Source organism: Heteronotia binoei, chromosome 2 (genome assembly GCF_032191835.1).
Source record: "Heteronotia binoei isolate CCM8104 ecotype False Entrance Well chromosome 2, APGP_CSIRO_Hbin_v1, whole genome shotgun sequence".
NCBI classification, from domain to species: Eukaryota; Metazoa; Chordata; class Lepidosauria; order Squamata; family Gekkonidae; genus Heteronotia; species Heteronotia binoei.
Window position 1 is genome coordinate 177,444,478 of NC_083224.1, and position 15,927 is coordinate 177,460,404.

A 15,927-nucleotide genomic window follows, 5' to 3' on the forward strand; every position below is an offset into this window, starting at 1 on the left:
CTTCTTCCCCAAGGTAGGAGCCTCAGCCAATGGAGAAAGCAGAGGTTTTGCTCTGTAGCTCCTGTGTGATTAAGCAAGCCTGGCAAAGCAAGCTGTAATGCAGAAGGAAGCAAGAGAGAGTGAGAAGGAAGTAGATGACAGCCAGTCACCCAGGGGCCTGATAGGAGCCCTCTGGGGGCCTGATCTGGCCCCTGGGCCGCATATTTGACACTCCTGGACTAAGATGAACCACTGTGGCTCTTACTTTCTTATAATCGGCAGCCCCAGTAGATGCTTACACCCATGCTGGGACCTGTCAACCTCTGGGACCGCCTCTCTCCATATGAGCCTCAGAGAACACTTTGATCAAGTATACAAAACCTCCTCATGATCCCTGGGCCAAAAGAAGCATGGCTGGCCTCCACTAGAGCAAGAGCCTTTTCTGTGCCAGCCCCAGCTATGTGGAATACCTCCCCGCAAGCATTAGGGCCCTGCGGGACTTGCCACAATTCCACAGGGCCTGTAAGACAGAATTGTTTAAACTAGCGTTTAATAAATAACAGGGAGGCAACCACTATTCCACCATCCCACAGCATTGACACCCGAACCATCCCAATAGAGATCCAGAGTGCCAAATGACATCTTATAATATCATTATATGCAGAACTCAATGAGAATTAAAACCCGCCATCTGGATCCTGGCGAGTGAACCTGAAACTGTACTATATTTTTTAAATTGTATGAACTGTCGAAATGCTTTAATGATTTTACTGTACCTTGACTTTAACATGTTGTTGTTTTAACTGTTGTTAGCTGCCCTGAGCCCATTAGAAGAGGGCAGGATATAAATGCAATGCAATAAAATAAAATTTATTCAAACACCCACTCAAGGCCAGCTCCTTTATTTCTTCAGAAAATGGTATACAAAAGTGCTTGCATAGAAAAGGCAGAAATCCTTTTTTTTTTTTTTGGGGGGGGGGGGGGTCTGACATCAACTACTGCAGGAGGAGAAAGGGGGTCCGCAGGCAGCAGCTGAACGGAAGATCAGAAGGAAGACGTGCCACCCCAACTTCAGCGAAGGGGAACGCTGCCAATACTTTCCCCTTTTGCTTCCTAGAGCTGAGAACTAAGGCAGTGTGGGAGGGAAGGCTAACGGAAGATCTGTGGGATCAGGCTGCTGCATCCGGCTAGCTGTTTTTTCTTTCTCTGCTACAAGAGAAAGAGCAGAAGAAAACAAAAAAGGGGGATTCAAAGGAGCGGGAAGACAGAAATGCAAGGACCCTGCCCGTGTCATTCTCCGTGGCACTGAGCACTTCCGTGGACTATTCGCAGGAGACCGCTGGCTGAACCAGGGCCATTAGAACACTGATTCCACATCGCCCATCTCCACGCAGACCGTCTTCAGCTGGGAGTAATACTCGATGGCTGCTTCACCATTCTCTCGGCCAAACCCTGCAGAAAGGAGAGATCCGTGAGGGGGACGGGGACTTTTTGCTCGTCTCTGGGAATGGCTCTGGAAGGCATTTCTCGATGGAGCACGGAACAGGGGCATTAGTCCTGAAGCCAGACACAGAGAATGTAAAGCAGGTCCCCAACTTGGTAACCATGGTGCCCACCAAATGGTTTTGAGGAAGTGGGTGGGTGGGGGGGGGGTGTGTGGTCAGGTAAGACTTTTCCCAGCAAGGCTTCTGATTGACTACTGGAGATTTTTAAAAATGTTGCTTTGGCAGCAGCTGCCACCACAGCACAAGAATCTGCACCGTGTCACTGAAGAGAAGCTATGGCTGGTGTTCCCTCTAAGCTGAGTCAGCGTGAGCTAGCTCAGATTTTTAGCCTCCAGGTCACACATTTTTGTCTTAGCTCAGGAAGGATGGCCCCAGAGCACAATAATTTATGCAGTAGCTCACAACTTTCATGCCAATAGCTCACGATGTAGAATTTCTGCTCACAAAACTCTGGCTGGGAACACTGGCTGTGACAACCATTTTAGAAGAAGATGATGATGTTGATGGTACTGGATTTATACCCCCGCCCTTCACTCTGAATCTCAGAGTGGCTCACAATCTCCTTTACCTTCCTCCCCCAAAACAGACACCTTGTGAGGTAGGTGGGGCTGAGAGAGCTCTCACAGAAGCTGCTCTTTCAAGGACAGCTCTGTGAGAACTATGGCTGACCCAAGGCCATTCCAGCAGCTGCAAATGGAGGAATGGGGAGTCAACCCCAGTTCTTCCAGATAGGAGTCCGCACACTTAACCACTACCCCAAACTGGCTCTCCAGTTTTGTGGCTGGCTTCACATCAAGCGGCAGCCATTTTCTTGCTGTGCCCTCCGTGCCGTGTCAGAATTCAAAGGTGCCCACAGGCACCAAAAGGCTGGGGACCCCGATGCAAGGGATAACAAAGTCAGTCGCTAAAGGGCAGGGGGCTTCTTTGCATACAGAGAAACCCCCTAGAGCAGAAGTCTGTATGGGATGGAATTCTGCTTTGCATATTAGGCCACATACCCCTGATGTAGCCAATCCTCCAAGAGAATACAAGGCTCTTTTTTGTAAGCTCTTGGAGGATTGGCTACATCAGGGGTGTGTGGCCTAATATGCAAAGGAGCTCCTGCTAGATTTCCACCCCTGATGTGATGACTCTAGTTTCCCATCTTTCAAAGGCAGATGTACTTGTTTCTGAATAAAATGCTCCTGTTGGGGAAAGGCAGGTGGATTTATAATATCATGGGAGTATAAACAAAGCAGCGCTGGAACCAGCCTCCCTCTGTTGCCAAGTGTCAGCATCGTTTCCCCTGAACCTCATCTCTGTATATTTGAATAATGCATTGTGCCCTCACTTCCACTGTGATCCCAATCCCTCAGATTATCTCTGCATCCAATCCAACAACTATTTGTCATATCTAATTGTCACTCCCCCTCAGAGAAGTTGATCTCCAGTCACGCTCTGCAGGTACTTTACCCAAAGTGGTATTATGTTATTTAAATATCTCACGGCGTGGCCAAAACTTGGCTGCAAAACTGGTTTATGGGCAGTTCACTGCCAACACGCAATATGACAATGGATGCTGAAGGGGGGAAAGAGCTGGCGTTCCCACCCTCTTGGCCAGTTTCTGCCCTAAGGGCCTGAGATTCAACAAAGGCAACAGGCCGCACAAAGAGCAGGCTGAGTCGGTCACCTGACATCTTGTAGCCCCCGAAGGGCAGCTCCACGGGGCTAGTGTTGTAGTTGTTGATGAAACACATCCCAGCCTGCAGACCAGCCACGACCCTGTGAGCCCGCTTGATGTCCCTGTGGACCGAAGAGAAAGGGTTGTCAACCTTCTGTTCCCCATTAAAAAATCCCCTGAAACATCCCCTTAGACTTTATTTCCTGTAAGGCATGGCAAAACATTATTTATTCACTGCCTTTCAGTGGTTTACACTGTTGTCTCCGTTTTATCTACACAACAGCCCTGTGAGGTAGGTTAGGTTAAGGGTGTGTGGCTGGCCCAAGGTCACCCGCTGAGCCTCTGTGGCAAAGCGGAGATTCAAATCTGGGTCTCCCGGATGTAAGGATGATGCTCTAACCACTAGAAGAAGAAGACTGCAGAGTTATACCCCGCTCTTCTCTCTGAATCAGAGTGGCTTACAATCTCCTATATCTTCTCCCCCTGCAACAAACACCCTGTGAGGTGGGTGGGGCTGAGAGAGCTCTCACAGCAGCTGCCCTTTTAAGGACAACTCCTGCTAGAGCTATGGCTATCCCAAGGCCATTCCAGCAGCTGCAAGTGGAGGAGTGGGGAATCCAACCTGGTTCTCCCAGATAAGAGTCCGTGCACTTAACCACACCAAACTGGCTCTCAAACTACACCACTCTGGCAAGGCACGACTGCCGCTTTAAGGAGGTGCCAAAAGATCAGGAAGGCTCCAGATTCTATTCTGCAAAAGCAACTGGGGCGCAGTCTATGCTCCATGTCTTGGGTTGATTTCCTGTTTCCCACTGAGCAGCTTTTATAAACATCACCCTGCAGAACCTTCAGACCTGGCTATCTGGCCCTGGACTTCTCTCCCACTCCCCTAAAACCAGACCTTTTTTCGTTGATGATACCTGGTAAAGACACCTCCGGCCAAGCCAAAACGGGTGTTGTTGGCTCTCTCCAGGACTTCCTCCTCTGTGTCGAAGGGCAGAATGGACATGACGGGCCCAAAAATCTCCTCCTTTACGCAGGTCATGTTGTCCTCACAGTTTCCTGGGAGCGACACAGGTAAGTAACTCACTGGCTCGGCAACATTCAGTGAAACAGATGGCCAACCTTCTTCCCAGCCATGCAGCTGAGGGAGGGGGTGGGAATTCAGAACGACCCAATCAAAAGCCTCAACTGCTGTCCAGTCAGCCACTGAACTAGCAGCCCAATCCTATACATGCTTGCTGGGAAGGAAATCCCACTTGGTTGGATGGGACTGATTTGGAAGTAAGCGGGCACAGGATTGTCATGGATTCTGCAGGAGTTACAATGAAACCTGCTTAAGAGCAAAGGTGCACTATCAGGATAGAGTCTATCTGCTGGACTCCGCCCCCTCAAAAACAACCCTCTATCAGATGCAGTCTAAAGGCCTGCTCACATGAGAACTTCTAGAGCAGGGGTGTCAAACATGCAGCCTGAGGGCCAAATCAGGCCCCTGGAGGGCTCCTGTCAGGCCCCTAAGCAACTGATTGTCATCTGCTTCCTTCTCCCCCTCTCTTGCTTCCTTCTGCATCACAGCTTGCTTTGCCAGGCTCGCTCAATCCCACAGGAGCTACAAAGCAAAATCTCTATTTTCTCCATTGACTGAGGCGCCTCCCTTGGGGAGGAAAGGGGGAAGAGAGAGCTTGCTTTGCCAGGCTCTCTCAATCACACAGCAGAGCTACTGAGCCAAGCCTCTCTTCCTCCTATTGGCTGAGGCTCCTCCCCTTCTTGGTCCACTGGGGAAGGAAAGAAAGAGCCACAGCTTCCTTTGCCCAGTTCCCTGGAGAAATACAAAGAAACCACCTTTAAGACCAATGAATGCTAATGCTTTAAGCATGTTTTAAGTTTTTTGAAAAAATCTTTGATTGAATTTGTCTGTGACCTTTATAAAGTTCACATCTCTGCTACCTAATCTTAAATAGGTACACACATGGCTCGGCCCACATGGCCTGGTTCAACAAGGTCTCATTTATGTCAGATTTGGCCCTCGTAACAAATGAGTTCGACACCCCTGAACATCAAAAATGAATGTGCTGCAAGGAGGGATTTGGGCTCCAGCATATGACGACTCCACACGGGTCTTTAGGGAAGTATTCAAATATGCAACCCCTTCCCTGAAATCTGAAGTTCCTTTCCTGAACATGCAACTTGCATTAGAAGCAGGGGCATCCACAAGGAGGGATTTTGGGCTCTAGCATACGACAACTCCACACAAGTCTGTCTTTAGGGAAGTGCAACTCATTCTGTACACTCCGCAGTAACTTTCCTGAACATTTAGCCTGACTCAGAAGCAGGGGCATCCTGGGAAATATTCCCCTCCCTCAGCCTCAGGAACAGAGAGAAAGTAAGCCAATTTCTTCTCCTAGAAAAACGGGCTCTCGTCTTCCTTTCCAGGGCTAAGAAGTGACACTGCCTTCTCAGCCACATCTACGCAAGCTGAGCATAGTCTAGACGTCTAGATCAGGTAGTCTTCAGATGCTCCCCTCCGCCCCGCGACAAAGTACAGTGAGAGCTTGGTTTAAAGGTCCAGTCGCACGGCATACCTAGGATGCAGGGAGATATGTAAAAGCCCTCCTGCAGCTTGGGGTCATCTGGTACGTACGGCTCTCCGCCACACAGCACCTCTGCTCCCTGGAAATGTAACAACAGAAGGTCAAGAAGCACCATGAGAATCATCAGCTGGTGGACAAACTCTGCGGGAATCACCAGGGGACAGAACGTGAGCTGGCCTCACCAGAACGTCACCCTCAGGACAGTGGCTGCTGGCCGCATCACATCCAATGGTGGTGGAGCAGGCTGAGACTGTACCCATATATGAAGCATTCTGTAGGTACTGCAAGGCCATAACAGGGTTGCAGACCTCCAGGTGGAGCCAAATCTTCCAGAATTACAACTGATCTCCAGACAACAGAGATCAGCTCCCCTGGAGAAAAATGGCTGCTCTGAAGGGCAGTCTATGGCATTTATGTGCTGCTGTAGTCTGTCCCTCCCACCCCAACAAGCCATAAGAACATAAGAGAAGCCATGTTGGATCAGGCCAATGGTCCATCCAGTCCAACACTCTGTGTCACACAGTGGCCAAGAAAACCAGGTGCCATCAGGAGGTCCATCAGTGGGGCCAGAACACTAGAAGCTCTCCCACTGTTGTGCCTACCAAGCACCAAGAATACAGAGCATCACTGCCCCAGAGAGTTCCAACAATACACTGTGGCAAAGAGCCACTGGTGGACCTCTGCCCCATATGTTTATCCAATCCCCTCTTGAAGCTCTCTATGCTTGCAGCCACCACTACGTCCTGTGGCAGTGAATTCTGTGTGTTAATCACCCTTTGGGTGAAGAAGTACTTCCTGGTGCCATCCCCCACACCTCCAGGTATTTCCAATCCCTTGGCCATAGACTTCTATGACCACACCCCATTCTTCAGTATGGGTGGAGCTAGACATCTGGAACTGAAAGTGTTCCACTTGTTAAATGTTCTGCTCGTTAAGTAACAGCTATGTGGGCAGCCTAATCAGATCAAAGCCATGGTGCAAACAAGAGTTATGAAGATAGAAGAAGAAGATATTGGATTTATATCCCTCCCTCCACTCCAAAAAGTCTCAGAGCGGCTCACAATCTCCTTTACCTTCCTCCCCCACAACAGACACCCTGTGAGGTGGGTGGGGCTGCAGAGGGCTCTCACAGCAGCTGCCCTTTCAAGGACAAACTCTGCCAGAGCTCTGGCTGACCCAAGGCCATGCTAGCAGGTGCAAGTGGAGGAGTGGAGAATCAAACTCGGTTCTCCCAGATAAGAGTCCGCACACTTAACCACTACACCAAACTGGCTCTCGTTATGGTTATGGTTATGCACATTAAGCCTTCCCAACCTGAAACTGCCTCACTGGTGTGGGGTATGCCGTGTTTGGGCAAAGAGACAAGCATTTTGTGAGCGGCTTGCACAGGGCAAACAGTGGTGGACCGTTCCAAGTCAGGACAATGATGTGATCAAAGAGTAAGATCTGAAAGGGGCCCGATGCAGGCATTTACTAAGAAAAAGGGTTCGGAAGCTCTGAACGTGCATCTTATTGGATTTCCTGTTTCCCAAATCCTCCTTCCCTTGGCAGAAGTTTACAATCTGGAGCCCAGCCTACAGGACCTTTGAGCAAACTCCCAGTTTACCCTGAGCATGTCAAGCTGCTCTATACTGAACCAGACCCTGGGGTCCATCGAGCTCGGAGCTGTCAAAATTCAGACTGATGGCTGCTCTCCAGGGTCTCAGGCTGAGGTCTGCCACAGCACCTGTTGCCCGGCCCTTTTAAACTGGAGATGCCAGGGATTGCACCTGGGACTTCTGCAGTGCCAAACAGATGCTCTGCCACTGTGCCATGGGCCCCTCCTGCTAGAGGGAAACAAAAGCAGGAGAACAGCAAGACACACACAGTAGCCCAAGGGGAAAGGTGTGATTTTTCCCCGATAAAATGAAAGATTTGTTGATTTTGGACCCTGCCGTTAAGTATTTCCCTGACTCCCAGAAACCATGGAAATCTTTGTGCTTGTGCACCTCGAGAGAGTCTAAATAATCAGCTCAGATCAAAGCTGATTTCCACATTGGCCTCTGTAGGGATTCCACAGCAGCACTCGCTATTGAGAACGGCCATCCCAAGCGTGAGGCCAGCAACCCTCAGGCACTGTACCGAGTGAACTTTAGCTGAAGCTTGACATGGATTATTCAGGCAAAGTACAGCTCAGGGGCAAAGGTGGGGCGTGGCACATCATCTCTGAACACATGGGCTGGTCTGACACTATCTGCTGCAGTGGCGTGCACTTGAGACCTCGAGAAGAGCACAGAAGGCACGATCAGAAGCAACGAGGTTGGCAAGGGGTCAACTGGCGGCATTCCAACTGCTGAACTTAGGCCTTTGCTTATCGCTCCTCCCTTCCAAAGCGTCTGGCGCTGCAGCGCTCATAATACTCCCCCGGAATGCCAATCCCTGCTGCCCGAGTCCGTGCCCCATTCACTTCATTTGCAGATGCCTAGGAGAGGGGGGTGCTTCTGGGCAAGGGCCCCCGGCTTTGTGCCGATTAAAGAAGCACCCTTCCTGGGGGAAAAAAATCACATCCTCCCAAACCGGTATGGCTAGAACCGCACAGGCTCAAATGGTAAAGAAATAGCCCGATTCTGTTGCAAGAGGGTAATCTGAACACCATGAACGGAAGGAATTTTGCAGGTAAAGAAAATGACGTGTTACATCGTTGATTTGCGTGACTGACTGCTAGTCACGGGGAAGCACAACAGTGATGCCACCAGGGCTTTTTTTGTAGCAGGACCTCCTTTGCATATTAGGCCACACACCCCTGATGTAGCCAATCCTCCAAGAGCTTACAGTGCTCTTAGTACAGGGCCTACTGTAAGCTCCAGGAGGATTGGCTATTTCAGGGGTGTGTGGCCTAACATGCAAAGGAGTTCTTGCTACAAAAAAAGCCCCGGATGGCACATCCCTCAACCGAAGGAAGTCAGCTTCCTTCTCATATTACAGCTGGCAAGGAACGCAGCGTTGGCATGATGTTCACGCAGCAAAGGGTCCCGTGCAGCGTCCATTCTGTGGCAGCCAGGCCTCTCCTGCTAGGCATTACCTGCTGCTCTCACCTGCTCCTTTGCTTGCTTGATAAAGCTCAGCACCTTCTCCAAGTGGGGACGGTTGATGAGCGGCCCCATCCTTGTGTCTTCCAGCAGGGGGTCTCCGATTTTGATGTTCTGGGTCTGCCTTACGACTTCCTTGGTGAAGGCCGGAAGGATGGCGTGTTGCACGAACACCCGGGTGCCGTTGCAGCAGACCTGCGGCCAAGACAGAGTCACTTTCTATTAGCAGAACGTGATGTGAGGCGAGGCAGAGATGGTTCGTGACTTTTCGGCATTCAAGGCCCAAACTCCATATGCTGTCCTCTCCCCATGGGGATCAAAAATAGAATCATAAGGTAAATAATTAACATTCTGCTTCCCTTCACAAGACCCCCAATGGTGACTTCACCAGAAGGCACCTTTTGCCTGGCTCTTCAGTAACTCCAGTTACAAGATTGTGAGGCACTCCAAAGGGATCTGTTGAGGCTGGGTGAGTGGGCGTCAATGTGGCAGATGAGGTTAAGAACATAAGAGAAGCCATATTAGATCAGGCCAATGGCCCATCCAGTCCAACACTCTGTGTCACACAGTGACCCCCCCAAAAAAATTATATACACACACACTGTGGCTAATAGCCACTGATGGACCTCTGCTCCATATTTTTATCCAATCCTCTCTTGAAGCTGGCTATGCCTGTAGCCGCCACCACCTCCTTTGGCAGTGAATTCCACGTGTTAATCACCCTATGTACTTCCTTTTATCTGTTCTAACCCGACTGCTCAGCAATTTCATTGAATGCCTATGAGTTCTCATATTGTGAGAAAGGAAGAAAAGTACTTCTTTCTCTACCTTCTCTATCCCATGCATAATCTTGTAAACCTCTATCATGTCACCCCTCATATTTCTGGAAGAGAGGAAGGGCACCGGTTATCCGCTGTCTGAAGAAACGTTTGCTTTAGAAAGGAGCCTGTGAACTGTGTGTGTGTGTTTGGGGGGGAACACTGATTGTGATGCAAAGGCAGGCAGTGGCAAACCACTTCTGGGTGCCTCTTGCCTTGAAAACTCTACGGGGTCGTCATAAGTCAGCTGTGACTTCATGCCAGGATCTGCCTCCCATTTGTCTAAGAGAAGAGCACCTGCTGCCCCAAACTAGGGCAGAGGAACGCAGTACTTGTCCTGTTAAACAGGACAAGCACCATTCCTCCTCCAGCCACAGAGGACCACAGAGGAAGCGGACTTCCAGGGCAAGGGAAAAGACGGCTCTCTGCTTAAGGACCCCAGCTCCGCGTACCTCGCCTTGGGTGAGGAAATTGGCCATGAGGGCACCCTTCACAGCATTCTCCAGGGTGCAGTCAGCGAAGATGATGAGAGGGGACTTGCCTCCCAGCTCCAGGGTAACTGGCTTGATCCCTTTGGCTGCCATCTCCATGATCTAGTGAAAAAACACAAAATCGGGATGAGGCTTCAAGAGGAAACTGAGCTGGCCTATTCCAGTGCCATAAATTCTTTAAATGGATGAAAAGGCCTGTCCTCCCTCCACTTGAGCATAAAGATCTACCCTCTCCTTGTGGGCACCTTTCCACTCTCTGCATAGTAAGAATGTGAGTATCAGTAACCTGGTAGAAAGGACGCTGTCCCTCTGCCTCCCGAGTAACAAAGGAGTCATGCAATATAAATACAAGATTAGATGACACTCGGGAATGAAACGTCATCCTGTTTGCTGTGAATGGCCATACAATTCTCCCGCAATAAGATGATGATGTTGGATTTATAGCCCGCCCTATACTCTGAATCTCGGAGTCTCAGAGCGGTCACAATCTCCTTTACCTCCCCCCGCCCCACAACAGACACTCTGTGAGGTAGGTGGGGCTGAGAGAGCTCTTGCAGCAGCTGCCCTTTCAAGGACAACTGCTACTAGAGTCATGGCTGGCTCGAGGCCATTCCAGCAGCTGCAGTGAAGGAGTGGGGAATCGGTTCTCCCAGATAAGAGCCCCCGCACTTAACCACAGCACCAAACTGGCAGGAAAGGCAAAAAATAAGGATTCCAAAGGCAGGAGAAAGAATGACGGTTGCCCTTCTCCAGAGAGAAAGCTAGGGCCAAGCACTGGGTCTGAAGCAGTGTTCTGGAGATGCAAGCATGGCAGATTCCCCCTGCTTTTCCTTGCTCCCTCAGCAGTCCTTGCTGACCCTGATGTGGGCTACTCTGCCACACAGGTCAGAAGGCTGCAGAAGGCAGGGGGGAGAAATCTCTCTCTCCTTCCTTTTCTGCAAAAAGGGCAATAGCATTCCTGCTTTCTTCCCCTCCACTGCAGCCTGCTGATCCACATGGCTATTTAGGTGGGGCTCGCATTGGGAATAAGCTTTCCTTAAGTCAGAAGGATCGCGACAGAGAGGGAGATCATGAGAAAGAGCCATAGTGACAGGACTGTTGTAATCAACCCACGGTGTTTTTTTAATGAGGTCAAAATCATTTTAATAAACTAAAAGCACACACACACACACACACAAAAACGATATATAACAAGTGCAGACAAATAATCACAAACTCTTAACCCTTTAAATTCCCCCTCCCCCCCAGACAAAAACCTATAATAACACATCTATACCATTATCCTAAGATCAAATTCAGGCAGGCAAAGTTCAAAAAGTAGATACAATACGATCTACATAAAACTGCAAAATAAACTCCCTACATAGAGAATACATACTGACATGTTCAAAAGAGGCTCATCTTATAGAATGAATGGATGCACAGGGTGAACGGTGAGTCTGATAGTGTGAACAAACTGTTTGGGCACTCTGCTCCCCCGTGTGGTAACTCACTTGAAAGCACTCTCCTCCAAAATTCCATCAGTTTAAGAGTTCCAGCAAGATGCTCAAAGATTTTGTAACAGCAAGCAGGAAAGGTAACCATGTCAAAGTCTGATTCTAGAGAATTCTCACCAAGGACACACATGCACACAAAGTTTCTGGGTATACTCTATATGTTTCCCAGATACAATAATGAAGTGGGATTTACTCAGTTAATGTGTGTGCGTGTGTGACAGAGAGTAATACAGATTAACAATTTGGGAAATGATACTTTTAAATACAGATTAACAGTTTTGGAAATTATACTTTTTTATAAATTACTCACATCATAATTAATCCAAATGATCTTTTAATAAACGATCCCATTTATTTCCACTTTTTTCTCCCAGGTTTTAAAGTTTAGCTCAGAGCTGTTGTGTATTTGATGTTTTGAATAATGTTACTTTATGGAATATATGATAATAATTTGTACCACCTGAGAAACAGTTTGGGGCAGAAACGTGTTTGGTTTTAATGGATTTTTAAAAATTACGTGTAACGCATTAAAGCGTTGTTAATATAATGTATGGTAACCCATTAGAATTTATCTTGTTTTTTTAGGCTTCCCCCCAACCTCTTGGTTAATTGGTTACCTAATACTCTATGATACACCTGAACTGGCTTTAGTGCACCAACCATTTCCTCCTATGAAAAACTATGTGGTAGCTAATCATTATAAACATTGTCAGCAGGGTGTTTTTTTTTAGCAGGAACTTATTTGCATATTAGGCCACACACCCCTGATGCAACCAATTCTCCAAGAGCTTACAGAAGGCCCTGGAATAAGAGCCCTGTAAGCTCTTGGAGGATTGGCTACATAAGAGGGGTGTGGCCTAATATGCAAAGACTTTCCATCTACAAAAAAAGCATGAGCAGAAGCTAGGGGAGTTCTAGGCAGCATGTCCCATTGCAGACATCCTGGAAGAGGTGGGGAGTGGGGGGCTATGTTGACTTCTCAGCAGTCCTAGGGCTAACTTTGCTTTACCTTGACGCCAGTGGGCACGCTGCCGGTGAAAGAAACTTTGGCCACGTTCGGGTGATGGCACAGGAATTGGCCTGTGGCAGCCCCACCTTGCACCACATTGAAAAGCCCCTTGGGGACGCCAGCTTCGTTGTAAATTTCGGCCAGCATCACAACCGAGATGGGGGTGAAGGGAGACGGCTTGAAGACCATGGCGTTACCTAAGCGGATGGATAAGGAGCAAAAAGGGGGGGAAAATGAGCAAGGGGGTGTGTCAGCCTCCTGGGTGCAGAAGTGAGCATACAAACGGAATGGGGGGCTAGGAAAATACCCTGATGACGCCATACATGTAGCTAGCCAAGGGGATACTTCAAGACTTTGCATGCATAAGCGTTGTTACTTAAGGATATTTTTGTATATTTATTCAAGGACAGCTGTTTTACTTGGTTGACCTGTTTCTGGAATAGGCTTGATTTGCTCCTCAACCATTTCTGGTTTACTATTAGGTGTCACAGGGCTTTTTTTTGTAGCAGGAACCCCTTTGCATATTAGGCCATACACCCCTGATGTAGCCAAGCCTCCAAGAACTTACAGGGCTCTTAATACAAGGCCTACTATAAGCTCTTGGGGCTACACCAGGGTGTGTGGCTTAATATGCAAAGGAGTTCTTGCTACAAAAAAAGCCCTGAGTATCAGTATATTCTGCCCCCTCCAGCCCTGGTTATATCCTACTATATTAGGGGTCTGCTAACACCTTTTCTGGCACCCACCAAATGCTTTCCCCCAGCAAGGCTTCCGGTTGGCTGTGCAGACTGAAAAGCATCCTGTTAAACAGAGCTTCCACCCGAAATATCAAAGAGTTACTATTGGAGCTGTATATAACTTTGATCCCTGATATTTTGTGATTGTCCCCACCTCCCGTGGCAACCATTTTGTGACTGGCTCCCACCTTCTGTGCCAGCCAGTCTGTGATTGTGCCCACCAGCCCTGTACTAATTTTGACAGCCACATCACCTTCTCCTGTTGCTTTGCAACGATGCTTTCTCTATGTCCACTCGGAATTGTTTGGATTCTCCAACAGGTATTATAGTGTTTATATAAGCTGCTGCACAGTACAGAGGTAGAGAGATCCGAGTCCCCTTAGTTTTTAGGTTTATATTAAACATGAGACTTCAATCTGTCTCTTCCCATCTAAATTTATCCGGTACTTTTGGCCACTCATGTATTGGTGGCTAATTGATAGTGAGCGAAACAGATGTGGGGGCGAAAAAGATCTTGCTTCTATAATTTTTTTATCTGTTAACAGTGCTATGAAGGCTAAGGGATTTCTGCTCATCCATATTTATTTTCCTTACTGGTTTCCTTTTATCCAAGAAAAGCTCTGTGATACAACAATCTTGAGCAGTAGACAGTTGTTAATCACTCGATAAACAAAAGGAGGAAAACAAATGTTGCAACTGCTAGTCATAGAAATATAGTTCCAGATGAACTTGTCAACATGGTAAAATATAATGCCTCCGCAGTATTGTAGTCCAAGTTCTCTCCTGACGACCTGAGTTCGATCCTGGTGGAAGCTGGGTTCAGGTAGCCGACTCATGGTTGACTCAGCCTTCCATTCTTCCAAGGTCGGTAAAATGAATCCCCAGCTTGCTGGGGGGAAAGTGTAGATGACTGGGGAAGGCAATGGCAAACTACCCCATAAAAAGTCTGCCATGAAAATGTCGTGATGCAATGTCACCCCAGAGTCGGAAACGATTGGTGCTTGCACAGGGGACTACCTTTACCTTTTTGAGATTAGTGTACAATGGATGCTCCAGAAAGAGAAGTGCTATTGTGTCGATCTTACCTAAGGGACGGGGACAGATTCGATCTGAGTAACGTATGTGCATGAACCTACCCCCCTCAAAATTGCCAAGGACTGAGCATTTAGTCTGGTTGGAATGAATGCCCTTAATGGGCTTTGGGAAGCCAACAGACAGGTATAAGATGGAAGAGATTTTGGAGGCAGAATACCAAAAAATTAGGATGAACAAATGCAGTATGCTCTTATGTCAGAGCTTTGGTGATCACTTGATTTTACACCATTTCTCACCAAAGCAAATGCTGCACTAGATAGTGTCCAGGGCCTAGATAGCGTCCAGGTTAACATCAAGAGCCAGCAGTTTCTCAAAGACACTGTTAAACCACACTGGACTAAAAGAGTGTTCTTTCAGGTCTGCCAGGTAGCTGCTGCTGCTCATGTTATGGCCTGAGGAACATTCTATATACTCGTAACCAAGCCCCTTGCCTCAAGGGAAGGTTGGCCAAGTCTTCACCATTAGTTTCAAATGCTTTTTCTTATTAAGTCTGCTCGATCGGTTGAGATCTGGTTCCTCAGAGACATCCAGGAGAAAAGTAATCTAATGATAAGATTTACCGACCAGAGAAAATCTGGTTTACCAACCCCTTACTTCAGTCATTTCTATCCCATATTTTAATGAAGGTTCATAACATGGCTTTGTGTTTCGCTAACCTCCTCCTTCATCTGTCAGTTAAATTCTACGTCCAAGGCTCCAAAGAGAGTAGAGGAAACAGCGCAGGCTTTTGTTCCCTGTCCCATCCCAAGCCCCACCCCCAGCCAGAGGGACTGCGCTCTTGCTCGATTCTTTGCTCTTGGGGAAGATACCTGCCCTCTCATCCCTGAAACAGAACATCTCCTTTACCGCAAGCCAAAGCCGGGGCTGATTTCCAACAGGCAATCTGGAAAGGGTAGTTCCAGGCCCCGATCCCCACACACACCCCAAGAGGTTCTCTTCTGGTGTAAGCAAAGGATCCTCCAGGGAGCTGGATGTGCTGACCTGAGCAGGAAAAGAGAGAAAGCAAGAAGAGAAGGCGCATGATTTCAAGCAGCCAGTACTCGAGATGTTTTTTTCGCTGGTGGAGCCCCATGTATGTACCTGCAGGAGGATTCTTATAAGGCATAAGCTTGGGTGGCCAAGCTGTGGCTCGGGAGCCACATGTGGCTCTTTCACACATATTGTGCAGCTTTCGGAGCCCCCACTGCCCCGTCAGCTGGCTTGAAGAAGGCATTCGTCTCTTTAAATCACTTCTCCAAGCTGAGCCCACCAGTGGCTTGGTGAATCCGTTGAAAGTTAAAGTTGCTTGCTTTCCCCCTCCCCCTCTGTCCTCCCTCTCCCCATCTACCTCCTTCGTGGCTCTCAAGCATCTGACATTCATGTCTTGTCACTCTCAAACATCGGAAGTTTATTCTATGTGGCTCTTACATTAAGCAAGTTTGGCCACCTCTGGCATAAGCTGTTAGTGCTGGCCTGATCTATCCAAGGCTGCCTGTTGA

The 15,927-nt window shown here is 48.3% G+C and overlaps 1 protein-coding gene across 1 annotated transcript in view; it reads right to left on the reverse strand.

Moving 5' to 3' along the window:
• Window positions 1-865: 865 nt before the first annotated feature.
• LOC132566983 (4-trimethylaminobutyraldehyde dehydrogenase-like) overlaps window positions 866-15,927 on the reverse strand; it is a 32,498-nt gene continuing 17,436 nt past the window's right edge. The window contains exons 5-12 of the mRNA XM_060232536.1: window positions 15,296-15,430; window positions 12,618-12,814; window positions 10,074-10,214; window positions 8,810-8,998; window positions 5,727-5,814; window positions 4,065-4,206; window positions 3,154-3,266; window positions 866-1,431 (exon numbers count right to left, since the gene is read on the reverse strand). Of these exons, the coding sequence (XP_060088519.1) occupies window positions 1,337-1,431; window positions 3,154-3,266; window positions 4,065-4,206; window positions 5,727-5,814; window positions 8,810-8,998; window positions 10,074-10,214; window positions 12,618-12,814; window positions 15,296-15,430 (1,100 nt within the window). The 3' untranslated portion in view covers window positions 866-1,336. The remainder of the gene's footprint in view (window positions 1,432-3,153; window positions 3,267-4,064; window positions 4,207-5,726; window positions 5,815-8,809; window positions 8,999-10,073; window positions 10,215-12,617; window positions 12,815-15,295; window positions 15,431-15,927) is intronic.